Source organism: Etheostoma cragini, chromosome 18 (genome assembly GCF_013103735.1).
Source record: "Etheostoma cragini isolate CJK2018 chromosome 18, CSU_Ecrag_1.0, whole genome shotgun sequence".
In the NCBI taxonomy this organism is placed as follows: Eukaryota; Metazoa; Chordata; class Actinopteri; order Perciformes; family Percidae; genus Etheostoma; species Etheostoma cragini.
The window spans coordinates 11,023,963-11,040,593 of NC_048424.1; the positions used below are offsets into that span (position 1 = coordinate 11,023,963).

General features: G+C 40.6%; 2 protein-coding genes across 12 annotated transcripts in view; both read left to right on the forward strand.

Moving 5' to 3' along the window:
• ppp1r13bb (protein phosphatase 1, regulatory subunit 13Bb) overlaps positions 1 to 7,641 on the forward strand; it is a 28,738-nt gene extending 21,097 nt beyond the window's left edge. For 6 of the 11 annotated variants that reach the window (XM_034899776.1, XM_034899772.1, XM_034899778.1 and 3 more), the window contains 8 exons: positions 1,013 to 1,146; positions 1,357 to 1,807; positions 2,593 to 3,374; positions 3,468 to 3,620; positions 3,706 to 3,839; positions 3,949 to 4,115; positions 4,541 to 4,740; positions 5,387 to 7,641. In XM_034899776.1, coding sequence (XP_034755667.1) covers positions 1,013 to 1,146; positions 1,357 to 1,807; positions 2,593 to 3,374; positions 3,468 to 3,620; positions 3,706 to 3,839; positions 3,949 to 4,115; positions 4,541 to 4,740; positions 5,387 to 5,428 — 2,063 coding nt within the window. In that variant the 3' untranslated portion in view covers positions 5,429 to 7,641. The remainder of the gene's footprint in view (positions 1 to 1,012; positions 1,147 to 1,356; positions 1,808 to 2,592; positions 3,375 to 3,467; positions 3,621 to 3,705; positions 3,840 to 3,948; positions 4,116 to 4,540; positions 4,741 to 5,386) is intronic. The other 5 variants (XM_034899780.1, XM_034899770.1, XM_034899779.1 and 2 more) reach the window with 2 other exon arrangements.
• A 2,093-nt stretch (positions 7,642 to 9,734) lies between these two features.
• LOC117961232 (disheveled-associated activator of morphogenesis 1-like) overlaps positions 9,735 to 16,631 on the forward strand; it is a 46,842-nt gene continuing 39,945 nt past the window's right edge. The window contains exon 1 of the mRNA XM_034899745.1: positions 9,735 to 9,908. The gene's annotated coding sequence lies outside the window, so the exon portion shown is untranslated. The remainder of the gene's footprint in view (positions 9,909 to 16,631) is intronic.

Sequence of the window (16,631 nt, forward strand, 5' to 3'; positions counted from 1 at the left end):
CCCCCCCCCCCCCCCCCCCCAAGTAATCAGTTTAGTCTTGGAGACAAACGGTACTGACATTACTGGATGTCCCTGCATCTCCTACTAAACTGCATTTTAATTACCATTTATCAAATGTACCTAATTAAAACACGAAATACAAGAACACAAAAGCAAAAGTGCTAATTGAGATACATTACTTGTCATCATTGCAGTGAAGTGAAGGCTCAGGATTTGTATCCTATTGATCAGTAGCCCTTATTAAAACGTTGTGTTTAATTGTTTTCTTTAAGAAGAACAGAAGGACAACTTGCAAATCCTTTGTGCAAGAAACAAAACATGTGGCGATGTGCCAGATTCGTTAAATTTTGAGAGACAAACAACTGACCATAAATAGTTAAAGTGCCTGCCTGAAAAGTCAGCTGAGACAAATCTTTTGTCAATGGGAAGTTTCTAATCCCTCGGTCAATGTGTACATATTATCAGTGTTGTAAGTAAATGGTACATTAAGCCTTTTCTCTGCAGTCGTGGCAGTATACGTAATCAAGCTTTTAGCAGGAGTTTGTGATTTGATTCTCCCATTATCTTTGCTCATACATGTAAAATATGCTGAATTCAGATCAACAAAAAGGCAACAAGAAGTATGTTTGAATGTCTCTTTTAAAGGTGTCTGGTTAATAGGATAAACTTCTCAAAATCCTGAACCCTGCATTTAACACCAATCCTAGGTCAAAATGGTACAGATGTGTTCTATATGTGTAAAATGTTACACATACTTATGTTCTTGAAATGCTATGTTTATAATTCCACTCTAATATTCCACTTTATAAATAATAAAGTTCCACTTTATAATTATCACACAAAGTCACACGTCTCCTAATGTAAAAATGAGAAAACTTTACCGTTTAGACCTAGCTCTGGTGGACATGCTGTCACTACGCTGAGTTTTATGCTATTCATACCACCTCAATCATCGGTTATGGTCTTTTTTTCTCTTTGGCAAACCACTTACTGTGTCCTGTTTGTGCCCTAGCTAATGATACTGGTTGGCCTACTTTAGGCAAGACCACCACATCTCTAAAGCCTCCTGAGAGACGGGACTCAGGGACTGATACCCAGGGCAAGAGCTCTCCCTCAGGCTCCCCCGTCGCTTCAAGTGCTGAAAAGGTTTGTCCTCTGTCTAGTAAACTCGTGCTTTGTTTTGTAGCTGTTAACCTCCTGTAATTTGTAAAGTCACAAATGTGTTCAATGTATGAGATTGTGCAAGAGATAAACTGTCATAATTTTTTGATTAAACATAATTCAATTTCTCTGTGCAAAATTGAAAAATAAAATTGTATCGATGGTGTTAGCGTGTGATTTTATGTGTCTTCACAGGTGCTAGACCCCAAAATGGCCGTGTCCTCCTCTGCCATATCCAAGCCACAACCGCCTCCCTATGGCTCCCACCTCACCTCTGCAAACTCTGCTAGCTCCTTGGATCGGCGCAAGGATGTACCTCCTCCTCGCCCCCTCCCGAACCCGCCGGCACCTGCTTGGCCCCGCGTTCCCGCCTCCACAGGCTCGTCCTCGCAGCAGATCCAGCAGCGAATCTCGGTGCCGCCAAGTCCCACCTTTCAGCCTAATGCACCGCTTTTCCCTCCTGGGCTGAGTGAGCGGCTGGATCCCCCGCCATCTGTTGCAGTACCCCCCTTCATCCCAGACCGAGGATCACGGCCTCAGTCACCCCGGAAGGGCCCACCTACCATGAACTCCAGCTCCATCTATCACATGTACCTCCAGAAGGCAGCGCCAAAGAACCAGCCATTCAAGCCTGCTCTCAAAGCCGGTAAGAGCTGGGTTTAAAGAGAGATGGTGAAGTTTGTGAGGCCTCACATGTATGATAAAGAGAACATTTAATTATTTTTTTATTGGTATGTTAATCGCGTATTATGTTCTGAATTGTATAGATCCAGTGTTGTCTTCTTAAAGGGCTGGGTGATATGGAGAATATCAAAAATCATGATATTTTTGACCAAATACATCGATGGTGGCGATATTGTAGGTTTGACTATTGGTGCTTTCACAAAGTATTAACACAATGAAAGTTTAGATAAATAATCACGAATTATGTGGAGACCACTAGGTGGTTAAAGGCAAATAATAAAACTGCTGGAACAGTCTGGTACAGTACGTCACTTTACTGTAATGCAGTCTTTAAAACCAGGAAAATAAACACGTGTCATATCACAATATCCAAAATCTTAGAGGATATCTAGCTTCATATAAAGATGTCGATATAGTATTGATATATTTCTCAGCCCTGCTTCTTAGATTAAAAATAAATGGAAATGGTTATTTGGCCCTCGAGACTTTTACAAAAAGGACTGCAGATGGTAATTTTAACATTTACCAATGTCTTAAATTGTGTCAGTTATTGCTGACAGAATTAATCAGTTCATCTTATAGACCTTTAGCCTTTTGTTGATGTTTAATTTTAACTTTGACATTTCACACTGCTGACTGACTGACTAATCGAATAATTGAAAAAATTGACAGTTAAATAAATAGTGAAATTAATGATGATGTCAATGCCCACCCATATGTAATACCACACTCTCTGTTTGTCTCCAGTATATGGGAAGCCTGTTTTCACCCCCAGCTCGACCCCACCCTCGCCTCTGCCTTTCTCCCCGGCAGGAGGGGCCTTCCCATTGCTCCAAGGCCACCTCGGTGGTGAGGACACTTTGGACGGAGAATTTGATGATCATGAGTACTTCCAGCAGCCGGAGCCCTTGGCGCCTCCTCCCAGTGTGGAGAACATCCCACGACCACTCAGCCCTACTAAGCTAACACCCATGGTACACTCCCCGCTGCGCTACCAAAGTGACGCCGATCTTGAGGTGCTCCGCAAAAAACTGGCCAACGCTCCGAGACCGCTCAAGAAGCGCAGCTCCATCACAGAACCGGAGGGCCCCAGCGGACCTAACATCCAGAAACTGCTCTACCAGAGGTTCAACACTCTAGCAGGAGGCATAGAGGGAAATGTAGTCAGTGGATCAGGAAGTGGCAACGGTGCGGGTAATGCAACGCCATTTTATCAGCCAGCTAACCCTCCCGCATATCTGGGAGGCGACTCTGTGGCCGATACCCACAATGGCAACCTCCCCTCTGAGACGCCGCTACCGCCACCACCAGGGGGACAGGAGCTGGGCTCCGAGGCTCCGCCTCCATCTACTGACGCTAATGACAATGAGCCGCTGCCCTCGCCACCAGAGCTGGATCCTGCGGAAGCAGAGGAAGCAGAGGAGGACGACAACAATAACAACGTGGGAAGCTCTGAGGCGTTGTTGCCCAGCCCTGTGCCAGAGGTGACCACCCCAGAAGAGAGCGGCAAAGTGGTCTCACAGCCCCTGGTGAGACACACGCGTTAACAGACTCGTTATTGCAATGAAAGAGTTACATTTTCAATAACTAAAGTTGTAACGGATTTCTCTGCATCGTCACAGGAGAAGCGCACAAACCTGAAGAAGCCAAACTCTGAGCGCACCGGCCACGGCTTCAGGGTGAAGTTCAACCCTCTGGCCCTGCTGCTGGATGCCTCATTGGAGGGAGAATTTGATCTCGTCCAGAGGATCATCTATGAGGTATGTCACGACTGTGTGAGTATACTTTTGATTTATTAGTATTTGCACACAATTCTGTAGAAGCACTCATCTTTTCATCTGGGTCTTTCTTTTCTTCCAGGTGGAGAATCCTAGCACCGCCAATGACGAGGGCATCACTCCGCTGCACAACGCAGTGTGCGCGGGACATCACCACATTGTCAAGTTCTTGCTGGATTTCGGTGTGAACGTCAATGCTGCAGACAGTGATGGATGGTGAGTGATGATGTCACACATTTGTAAGACATTTCGTTAAGTTTGGTTTTGCTGTTGTATCCTTCCATTTATATATTATGTTTTGGTTTTTCCGTGTTTTCTTGAACAGGACTCCGCTTCACTGTGCCGCCTCCTGCAACAGTGTTCATCTCTGCAAGTTGTTAGTCGAGTCAGGGGCCGCCATCTTTGCCAGCACCATTAGCGATGTGGAAACTGCTGCAGATAAATGCGAGGAAATGGAAGAGGGCTACATCCAGTGCTCCCAGTTTCTATATGGTGAGCAACTACTTTGTCCGGGGTGCACAGATGTTATTCTAAAAAGGACTAGTTCACTTCAAAATTAAAATATTGGGGTAGTCTATAGCTCACTCAGTTAGTGCTGCAGTGTTCTGGGTTCCAATACAGCCTGCAGCCCTTTGCTGCGTGCCCTTTGCTCCCCCATCTCTCTCCCCCTTTTATGTCTTTCCACTGTCTCTATCTAATAAAGAAAAAAAACAAATTTAATAATATCCCTCTATCTCTGTCCGTCCAAGATTTATTAAAGGTTTTACAAAAAAACAAAACCCTTAGCTCTGGTACTGTAGGGCAACATCGATAAAGTTGGAAAAAGTCTTTGTGGGATGACTTTGTTTTTAGATAAAGATTTAAGATTTAAGATATTGGTGTAATATTGATAAATCTGTTTTTGACCTCTTATGCAGGTGTTCAGGAGAAGTTGGGTGTAATGAACAAGGGGACAGTGTATGCCCTGTGGGATTACAAAACTCACAACCAGGACGAGCTGGCGTTCAGCGAGGGGGACGCCATCACTATTCTGCGACGACAGGACGACACTGAAACAGAGTGGTGGTGGGCGCAACTCGAGGACAACGAGGGCTACGTGCCCCGCAACCTGCTGGGGGTAATAACAAAATGCATTATTTGTCACATGATTTCATCAGGTCACCGTTAGGGTTAACTAAAACTGTCATGGGAAGAGCTAGACATCATGGCTGATGCATGGCATTTCTCTTTCCAATTACTTATTTGTTTGTCCTTGTTAATAAATGTAGAGCTGAAATCAGGAGTAGATTAGAAAAGTAATTGCCAACTCTTTTGATATTTTTGATAATCCGTTATAGTTTTTCAAGCAAGGATACCAAACAGACTAATAATAAGTTAAGAGCAGACTGAAAAGCAGTATTTCATTATTTGGTTGAAGTCTGCAATCCTGTTTCCACTCTGTGATCTCTGAGGAGCAAAATCTGCAGATGAATCAAAATTAAAAATAATCGTAGCAGCCATAAATGACCGAATGACCTGTTCAAGATACTCAACTTATGGGCTTAACTCAGGGGCTGAGTGGCTGGTTGAATTTCTGCTTAGAAGTCATTCATTGCTGTGCTCTGTTAAATGTGTTTAGGATCCTGACAAATGATCTATTACTAATATGAATGCATTGTGAGTCATGGGTACGCAAGGAGTTCACTGGCAAATGCACTAATGTGCATAATAACACATTAGTCATGTTAAACATTCCTCCTGTTTTTTGTTTTGTTTTTTTGCAGCTCTATCCTAGGATCAAGCCCCGCCAGCGCTCCCTGGCATAGTGTCTCACTCCCCGGACCTCTGGCTAACAGGTGGACTAGTGACAAAAACCAAGAGCTGAGAACAAAGGAGCCTGGTGCTCTGTCTTCTCCCGGTGGCCATAACTTCCCCCGGCCTTGTGCTTCTCACAAAATCCCTTATCTCTGATGCAGTGGGCACTGAACTCTGATACCCATATATACATCTACACACACATAGAAACACTCGATGAAACACAAGCACTCCAAATGCGAAAAATCTCCTAAACCACTCCAGCCTGATTTGCACCCCCAACCACCACCACCTTTCAACCTATTGCTCTGTCACTGTCCCAAATTGATTTTTACCCCGATTCAGTTTCAGATCTGTATCAGACATCAACTTGAAGAATAAAACACTAACCCATGGCTCAGTATTTCTGGCAGTGGACTCTTCAGCCAGGAGTTGGCTGGCACTGGATTACATGACACTGTATGTTGACTGGAAAATCATCTCATCTCTGAGGCGTTGCTGATTTTTGTTAGTGGAATATACTTTGAGTTATAGGACATTTCTTAATGCCAATTTGATCCCCTTGCGCGACAGATGTGCTCTGTGTTTAATTTAGCTGTGGTCTAACCACCAAAGATGAATAAAGGTGTACCCATTTTAATTCTATTACACCCTAGACCCTGAAGAAAGGTTGAGGAGTGAGATCAAACAATTGACTTGCTGCTATCAGTATTAATTATTGACCTAATGTCCTTCTAGATATGCTCAAGGAGCAGGAAATGGTTTCAGGACAAAAAATAGAAAATGTTGTAATCCCTCAGCAACTACACAGGCCAGTCAAAAAAAATCTAGCGTATTAAAAAAAAGGATGGATTGCACTTCATGGACATCATTGAAAGACTTTTTTCATTTTTTTTTCATTCAGTGTCACCTGTTTGGAATCTAGGAGTATTGTGGATGGTTCAGTTCTTCTGTAATAGCAGACTTCAAGATGCATCAAGCAGTGTGAAAACAATGTTTGAATGAACAATCTAAATATTCACACAGAATTTGTATTTTTGTTAGCCTGATGATCGCTGAAATGAATGGCTCATGCTGCAGTTTGGAATTGATATTGTGAAGGAAATGGAAAAACTAACAGTATTTTTGCTTTACCAAAAAGGTTGCCAGATGAGAAGTTGTGTCTGCACACCATCTGTAGAGTATGCATGAAGGTTAGAAGTGTAAGAGATTTAAAGGTATTGCTGCAATTAGGGATTGGAAAAAAGGGGTTTTATAGTTCTAAATTCAGTAGTGGTGAGACGGGCAAGAATCGGCTCCAGAGACAGAAATCCTAATTCTTTATGATATTATTGGGTAATTTTTGTTATTTTAAATTCATTTGCAGTATGTATAATGTTTTAGGAATTTACAATAAGTTGGTCCTCACTACAGGGATACGTAGTTTAAGACCTGCAAACAGCATCTCTACATGAAAAGAAGAACTTAAATATTTAATGAAATTCTGCACTGCACCTCAAAAAAACTGAAATCATCACTCAAACCACAATAACAAGTTTGTTTACCCCACTAGACAAAGTTAACACTCAATATTGATAACTTGTTTTTGTTCTACTAGCTTCTCTGTAGATCTTTGGGCACTTAATGTTGCAGTTTTGCTGTGCCTGTGACAAACCCCACTTGAAACACCTAATCTCAGGACCAACATGGTGCTGCTGACACTGTTCCACCACTAAACTAGTGATCATATTTCTATTTTCTATCTCAACCAACATCGCGTTCCACTGAGCAGCGAACCAAAAAAAAAAAAAAAAACAGGATCAGCAATGGGCATAAATTATTGATCGATGAAGAGACGGTTGTGTCTGAAATGTAACGTGAACACACAAATGTTCAGATTCAGTCTTTAAATTTGCTTCAGACAATCCTGAATCCTGCCCAGTTCTCTTCCTCCAGCTGCCCCTTTTCAGGTAAACACCATTTCAGTAACACTAATACATGCATTATATGTCACATTATTGAACATCTTGAGTCCACCAACTTGTTCTGATCCCTCAGTGACTGAGTGGTGTGCCAGGTGTGCTAATGGCCAAGGCTTTATGAAGGCTTAATCTGTACATAGTGTGAGGAGATGTGTTCGATGTCTGTTTACTGTATGGACAAGTGGGCTTTCTGTATAAACGCTGTACTCACACATTGAATTCTGTAAATGTGAACAATAAAACAGAAGCTCTGGCATGACTAATGTATTTCAGTGTTGTATCAGCAAAATACTGCAGTTTTTCATTTTATAAAATGTGTAAATATTGTTAATGTGTGAATTGTTCTCTTTTTCTAAGGTCATGAATGAAATCAGGATTTACTGAGAAGCAGCTGTATCTGAACCCTCATGTTGTCTTCTGGTCAAATTGACCCGTTTTCCTATATCTATTTGAGAAAAAAAAATTGAAGTGGTTTTAATATAGTAATAAGTAAAAGTTGACATATTCCAGTCTGTGATTATCCATCAACATACATTACTTTTAGTCAAAATAATTCCTAATATCTGCTTTGCTAAGTCAAACGTTAGGTATAATTTCCTATAAATGAGGTTTATTGACCATAAATTCCAAAAATAACTGTAAAACTAAAGTTTAATAAGTTAGTGTTACGTAGTGTTAAAAGTGTAGTGTTAATCTTTTTTTTTTTCAAATGTTGAAAAAGGGACAAAAACATAAAAAGTTAAAACCTTGATAGAAAGCGTCAACAAAAGTGTTAATTTTAAAATTTAACATTGGGGAGACAACACAAGGGTTAAGAAATTTGACATAATAATGGAGACTAGCAAAAACTAGTATATAGAGAGTCAGACCTTTAAAATTACCACAAAAAGTAAAAAAAGATTATAGAATTCAAAAGTATAAAACCACAAAATCACTTTGATATTAATTATTGAGCAGTCTTTTACATATTTAAAAGTATACATTGTTAAAAATGTGTGAATGTTATTGCTACAGAGCTCTAAACCCAGTGAACAATGTGTAATGTATGGGTTAATATCAAATAAATGTGTATGTAAGTATGAATGTGTGAATGTGATCAGGGCGTTCCTCCAAAAAGAGAGGCTGCCTCTCAGTGAACCTTCCCTGAATAAATAAATAAAGATCCTTGGATAGTCAAATTTTCACCTCACTGTGGTCAGCCTCATTTTCCCCCAGAATGCACCCGATGACACCATGTTGGTGACGTAACTGACAGACTGCATCTCACCATCTCAGGACACCGTCACACATAAGCAGACAAGTCACACATGTATATATATATATATATATATATATATGTATATTTCATATAACTAGAAACAGAACTACATTTAAAAATGAATTAAATGAGGGTTCCTGGTGATATGTTGTGTTTGGTGATATGTGTAAATGAAGATTGTAATTCTAGATCTTGTAATTTGCTTGAATTATTTAGCTGGAATTGCACATAGATGAGCAAATAACATATGAGTGAATCTATAAAGACACAAGGTTACTGATACAAAGAAGTACTTTACATAGATACGTATCTGATTTGAAGGTGAATACATTTAAGATGTGCTGATTTACAGGGACAGGACTTCAATATTATGATGTTAAGAATCCCCAAACAGATGTAGCAGGTTTTTAACCATTCCTTAAACTCCTGTTTTTGCTCTAGCAGTCTAGCATTATGTAACTACTGTAGGAAGTGATAGAAAAATAGTTTAGGCGCATAATATTGCTTTCTTAATAAATGGTGACCTCTGGTGGCCTAATAGTGTACTGCATACCAGAAAGAAACAGTCATGGTTCCATTTGATGACCAATAGCTCTCATGACAGGAATAATACCTGCCTCATACATTTTTTTTGGAAGAAAGAGGATCTTGGCAATGAAATGCTTCTGGTTATCCCTGACAAAATAAGGCCTAACTATAAAGAAAACTTCGCTTCCCGAACATCTTTTCACGGCCTATGGTTTAGCATTTGCAAAGATATGACGCACCCACCCTGTTTCTGGTCAGCTATGAATGTGGACTGCAACACATTTTCTTTATTGATTCATCTTTTGCTTGTTTTATTTTATTTGCTTTATTATAAAGTCTCCACTTCAGTTAATTAGATCAACAAATCATTTTGGGAAAACTACAAGGATGTAATAGATGATGTACTTATAATACCTAACTATCTCCACTCAAAGATTTACAGCCGAAAAGCATTTCAGCTTTTGTCACATGCATTTTAAATATGTCTGGTATTTCTAAGGTTTCTGTGAAGAGCGTTGTTGACATCCTATACTACAATATCCATGAAGCACCGGGCACATAGAGGATCCCGCATGCGCATTAACTACTCTAGTGAACCGATGACATCACGAGCAGCCCGGACCAACCAGTCTGTTGAATTATCTCCGTGCCGTCTGGACTCTGTGTTTTTCTGTTGCTTCGCTTTCCTGGTTACCTGATGAACTTGTGGACACGGTTACTAAGAAACATGTTCAACGTGACGAGGTAAGGGCGACGTCGTTAGGACACTTTCGACAATAACGGAAACATATACCAGCGCGAATTAGCCACACCGGGGGCCGGTTGGTTGCTTTGTTGGTGCTGACCTCCGCACCGGTGTGGCCAGTCAATACAACAGCCATTATTTACGTTAGTGGCGAGTTAGCGGAAGCTGTTTTGGTAAAACTTATGTGACCTCGGCGAAACTCAGTGACTAGACACGAGTCAATAAGGCAGGAGTCGGTTGAAATTTGCATGTCTTTTGCAATTTGTTTTTGTTTTGTCTGTGGGGGAAGCTGACCTGTCCACACAGGAACCTAACACACTTCCAACGGCTGCCACTAAGCCAAAACCCCGATGAAGCTATCTAGAAACGACTGTCCATACTGGGATCCGGGGACCTCCAGGGTCCCTGAGGATTATCCGGGGGTCCCCCAGAGTGAGGGAAAGTTGAAAAGTCATTACATTCACTAGCCTATCTAGATGTGAAAGGTGTGTATGGATCACCGGGATCAACGTCTCAGAGACCTATCTACTAGCTGTGTAACTAAATTAAGGGGGGCAGTTAATAGGCAATTCAATTTTGGGGTATCTTTTAGGAATCTCTTTCCACTGATATATTACACATTGGTGGTTAATGTTGGGATGGAAACGTTATTAATTGTTTGACCCAGTATCTTTTAAAAAAAAAAAAAAAAAAAAAAAAGTGTAGAAAAGAATAGAATCCCTTTATTGTCACTATACACAAGTGCAGTACCTGTGCAACGAGATTGAAGAAACCCCTTTGCAGTGTCAACACGAAATATAGGAATATAAGATATAAATAGTGCAGAAGAAGAAGAAAAAAGAGAGGGGTGAACGTGGTGCACAGTTCCTGAGAGCAACTATATACATATATAAAATAGAAAGAAAGATATAGGGTTTGTATACGCATTACGCAAATAATATAGTTATTGGTGTATCAACAATATCATGATTTGGGAAGATGTCCAGCGGTGACATCAGTTCAGAACTGGCAGAAACCAGCCAGACCCAGGTACACCATCTACTGACCGAGAAGTCTGGCCAGAAGTGGTCTTCATGGAAGAGTTGCAGCCAAAAAGCCATACCTCCGACATGGAAACAAGGCCAAGCGACTCAACTAGTCACAAAAACAGAGGTACGGCTTTTTGGCATTCTGAACTGATGTCACCGCTGTACATCTTCCCATTTCATTTTGAAGGGAAATAAGTTTGATGTGTTTTTCATCTGCTGCACTAGGTTTCCTTGGTCGACCTCTACGATCCTCAACGTTGCCTGACTTTTTGCAAGTGTACCGATAAGAATTGATGCCGGTTTGAAGGCAAAGTGTAGTAATTGACTGGAATTTAGATTTGTCTTTTGTTCGCTTTGCATTTTGTAAATTGGTAAAAATAAACAATCATTATTTATATATTTTTAAATGCATTCTTAGTTTACAGCATTTGCTCACACCCGCCAAAGACTTCTGCACAGCAATGTATATATGTATATATAGTTTTCTATTTTAACAAAAATAAGATTTGGGTATGAAAGAACTGTGACCAAGTATATGACATTGTATAGTTGCAGGATTGTCAGTGGTTTTGAGTTGATAAAGGTAATATGCTTTACCTAAAAAAAAAATGCTTCATAACAAAAAAGCTTCATAACCTCTAATTTGGCTTTACAGATTTTTGTGTGGCTAAAGTTTTGATTTGAGCTGTGACCTATGCTAAGATAGAAACAAATCTGCTCTTAACCTAGTGTGATTTTATTGATATTCAGGGCTGGTCATCTCTTTACATCTCTTCCCACTACCGTTGTCAATTGCGATTGATAAATTGAGTTCACATACAGTTGATGGGACAACTCAGAACAGGTGAAGTGTCATTTGTCTTTCAGGCAAATGATACTTCACCTGTTCTGAGTTAATTTTCATATTTATTGTTTTGCTAATAAGTGAAATGCCTCACTAAGCCATGAAGTTACAGGTAAGTCAAAGAGCACAACACAAAGATCATAACACAGCATAATCATTCTATTGAGGTGCTTATTCCCAGTTTAGGCACTTATCAGAAAAGGCTTGCATTCCCGAGAATTAAAATGCTCTAAATGACTGAGGGGCCTGTACGTGCTTGTAATGGGCCGCTGCCTTGTGAAAGGGCTTACTGCTGTGGTGTGATGTTTTCACTGTAAACATGGAGAAGCCTTACGTGATGTACCACGCTGTTATTTTGTCCACAGTGGTAATGCTCAGACAGGGAGTTGGCCCGTTACAGATCAGCACCAACAGATGAGCCGTCTTGTTTTTCTGAATAGGTTCACTTTGCAGATGATTAGTTTTGATAATACCTCATTTTTTGAAGCGTTGTCTCTGTTTAATATGATCATCCAACATTTTATTTACATTTAGACATGACAGAAAATATGACAAAGCATAATAGGCCCCCTTTAGAGTATAAACCCAGGTGATGCTGTTCATAATAACAAAGCCTGTCCTTACATGTACAAGTATTCAAGTGAATTTAATTGTATAGCCCGATCTCTCAAAGCACAACTTTGTCTCAGAGGGCTTTACATTGACATTACATATGTATTGTGCATTAGGTTTTTATGGGTGAACCCAAACACTAGCCCATTTCGGCAGTGAGTGGGTTCATCTGACTGTTAACCTAAAGTCCTAATTATGTCTTCTTGCCTGACAGCTATGCAAACACAATAGGCATTGCATGTTCCTTGACAAGCTTGTTGGTCTGTGTTAGGTCAGCGTATTAGTTGCTGCCATGCCAGTCACTTTTTACAAACATACGCCCAATAAGTCATGCAGTATGGCGTTGCTGGCTCTACACCAGCACGGCCTTCGGCTGCCTTGTTTTGTTTGCACTGGTTGTTTGTTGAAGTTTCACGTCATCCTCCAGTTGTCACAGACACCAACAGTATCTGTGCGGCTGTCGAAAACAGAGTTTTAACCACACTGTCCTTGGTGAAACTGACTGCAGCATTGTGACTCAGTTTCACTTGGCACTGGTGCAGAACCGGAGGACACATTGGTCAGACGTCTCTGTTGTGGTATAAGATGCTCTGTCCTTCCATTTCCTCAGTGGTGACCATTCTGAACTGCAGGCTGAGCTTTAATGACGTGTTAGAAAGTGAGTATGGTATTATTAAATGAATGACACCCCTTCAGGATTTGTCAGTTAATGGCAATCGAAAACAGATGCAACTAGCTTTAAGAGCATTAGTGGTGTATTTGAATTTTCAATTCAAATACACCACACAAAGCACCTGCACCAAAGTTGCCAGTACATAAACCGTGGCAGTGTATTGTACATGTCTGCTCTCCTGTCACAAACAGTGCTGAAGCTCTCTCTGGGAACTAGGTTAATGAACTGAGTGTTACATTTCACAGGACTGGCAGTGCAGTAGGGATGCCCAGCCTCCCTGGTTGGCTCATATTAAGCACTACAGATTGAAAGAGTCAATGACAGCAACATCAAGGAGGCGGTGGGGAAGGCACGTATAGACTAATTCCTTTTTCAATGGTGGGTGTCATTAAGGAGGGGCCGCCTGTAACACAGCTGAGCCCTTAAGACCACCATATGTCAGCATGGTTTCTGCATGTTGTGGTACAGAGGCAGGTGTTGAACCACAGCCCCGTGATGACAGTTTTCCCCATGAGAATAATGAAAACGTCCATCCTTATTTAAGATGTCCGTTGTTATATCGGCTTTCTTTTTAGCATCCTGGTACATATTAGGGATGTGAAAATGTTACTGTAAATCATCCACTGTGGAAACCTTTTTAACTATTTCACGTGCATTAGATGTGTGTTAATGCCCATTATTACTGAGGTGAAGCATTTATTTATTTATTAGAGATACTGCCAGTAAAAGATTAGTTATGTTATGAAAAGGTAGCAAATCCAGTTGGTTAAGTTTCTTAACCAGGTTTAAATATTGATCAATTCTGCCTGTGTTACATCTTATTTTACTTTCTGTACTCGTTCCAGGGCTTGGAAGATATGACAATGTACTGTATAATGTGAGACGGTATACATTTGTCTACTGTCAGTGATTCTGTCAGTGATTTTGCCATACCATTTATACATTGCTATTTATACCTTTTTAATGTCGTTTTGGGTATGACCAAGTGCTCAATAGCAAGTTTACATTTTAAATAATCTTACCCTAATCGTGATGATATAGCCTACCTTATTTTTCAGGTATTGAACTGTACCGCGGCAGAGGATTTAATCATCACACCACATTAGGCCCCATCCAGCAGTAGTTTTTTATTTATATTAATCGGCTGATTCTTCTCTCAATCCATTGTTTGGTTTACATTTACAGAATGTCCAAAAATAATGACATTTTCCAAATCCTTACAATTCAGATTCTGAAACCACTGAATGTTTGGGATTGTAAAAAATGGCCAAAACAATTGATTGTCAAAAAAAGGTGCCGATTATCTTTTCGTGGATTGCCAAATTGTTTCATTTCACTCAATAATGGCGTTCAAGATGAAAGTCGTCTCTCCAGCAGTTATTTTTTTTTTTTTTAAATGTTGCTTTAGATATCAGAATAAGTCAGTTTCAGCAGCAAGTGCATCAGAGCTAGGCAGCCATTTTCAGTTGGACTCGTTCAGGGATGTTAATTGATAAATTGATCTAAGAAAAGTCCTTGAATTGTTTGGGAGAACAGTTCTTCCAGATCAGTAGCGCCTCCTGCTGGTGTCAGAGCGTCATGCTCTCCGATCCAGCGCTCTCTGTACGATGTGTAGTGGATACTGTGAGATAAACTGCGGACCTGCTGGCCCGCTGCAACAATAGGCCTGTATGACTGTTTGAATGTGCCATTCTTTGTGCGACGTGCTTCATTTGGGCCAGACAATAGATTCATTTAGCATCCCATCTCTATCGAGGCCTGCTCTGTCACCATGGCACCCCTGCCACAGCCACACCCTGCCCCCAGTCTGGTCTGGCTTTGCACTTGTCCTCGCTGTTGGGACAGCTGGGCTTAGACAGCCGTTGTCGGACACACCCGAGACCCAACCTCACATTTTGAGGATTGTTGCTTTGTGGCCGAGCTGGACCACCTTTCAGCTTCACAAATTGCATTTGTAAAAAGTTGAGGATATATTCCACACCAAAGGCTCCTCTAACCCCTAATCTTGAGCTTGATGGAGACCAGAAGAGAATCTGAGGTTTCCTGTCATGTTTTAAAGCAGAGGCGGACCACCTCTCTTCCCTATCATAAAAAATAAACACACTTTTTGTAATATAAAAAATGAACCTTTAGAGATAAAGAACATATTTGCTTTTTTCAAAGGGAAAGCATGATATGTTTGGGTGTAGCTATTGTTTAGGCAGTCATCTACAAACCAATTTGGTTATGAGAAGAGATACGTTAGAATGCGGGTGGCTCACCACCTCGGCTAAACAGTTTTTCTGAGAGAAACCACCAGTCAAAGCTCTTCATGTGAAAATGTAGAACTCTACATCTGCATCTGCATCTTGGAAGAAAGCAAAAAAACGGAGATAATTTTGGATTGAAGCACAATCCTAACCGCTAACCCTATGTTACAGCATTTTAAATAAGTTAATGCTTGACTCTTTTACAGTCTGCCATTTGATAACAACAAAACAGTTCTACCTCCCACTTATTAATAAGACCAATATATCCGGATCATTTAAGCTTGCAGATGAGTTTAGATACCCACCCAACGAATGCACACTTGCCCCCTCCCAAGACCACTGACTCTTGGCCTTCCTGATTGTTTGGAGGTGAAAGGGTAGTGCACCCTGCTTCCAGCTACGCCACTCACTGGTGGCAGATTTTTAATTAATGGGCTTAAGGTTGACACCTTTCAGACCCATTGGTTAGTAATTGATCCTTTATTGCAAGTCATTCACCCTTTCCCCAGTTGTTTTTAGCAATAAAAATGCATCACAGCTACTAAATGATGTGAACTGGCTCTATAATGGAAACTGATGGGGAAACACTTACAATCACCCATTGCCCATTCTAATAAATAAGATTGTAACATCTGAAGAGCCTACTGTCACTGTTTAAAGTTTAGTGTGAATCCTTACATGATTGCAAAAGTTGGCACATTAGCCTCCATCATCGTAAACCTGTATAATTAATTATAAACTGTGTTGAGCTTTTTCAAAGTCCAGCCCACTCACTGCTGTTGCAGCACAGACTCATCTTCACATAGCAGGCTCCCTCCAGAGAAACAAGCCTTGATCTGCAGTGTTACGGTTCTATAACTAGAACTGGGTGACCTGCGAAATTATATTCTGGGCCAATCTGAACTTGTTGCAGTTTTACCCTCGACAGCACAGTACAAGCTGTGCTACTTCTGATGCCTGCAGAGATACTGTTCTTTTTAGACTATTTAAAAAGGTATAGAGTTGAAATGTATAAAATACAAAAGCTAGTCTTACAACAAATTGTAAGCATAGTTTGATGTAATTTAATATTTGATATTTGTAATGGATAGTATGTAACCTAATCCCAGAATTATTTGAATAGTACTTTTAAATGTGAGGTTGCATTAACGTATATTACATTCTGTATGTTTACCCATAGTCTTCAGAAGTCCCTCTCATCCTCACATCCAGGTGGTATTTATTATCTGTCAAATAAGCAAGAAACCACCATGCTTTTTTTTAGCACTTAGGAGATTCATAAGAACACATTACAGAATAAGTGAGATCTCCCATAT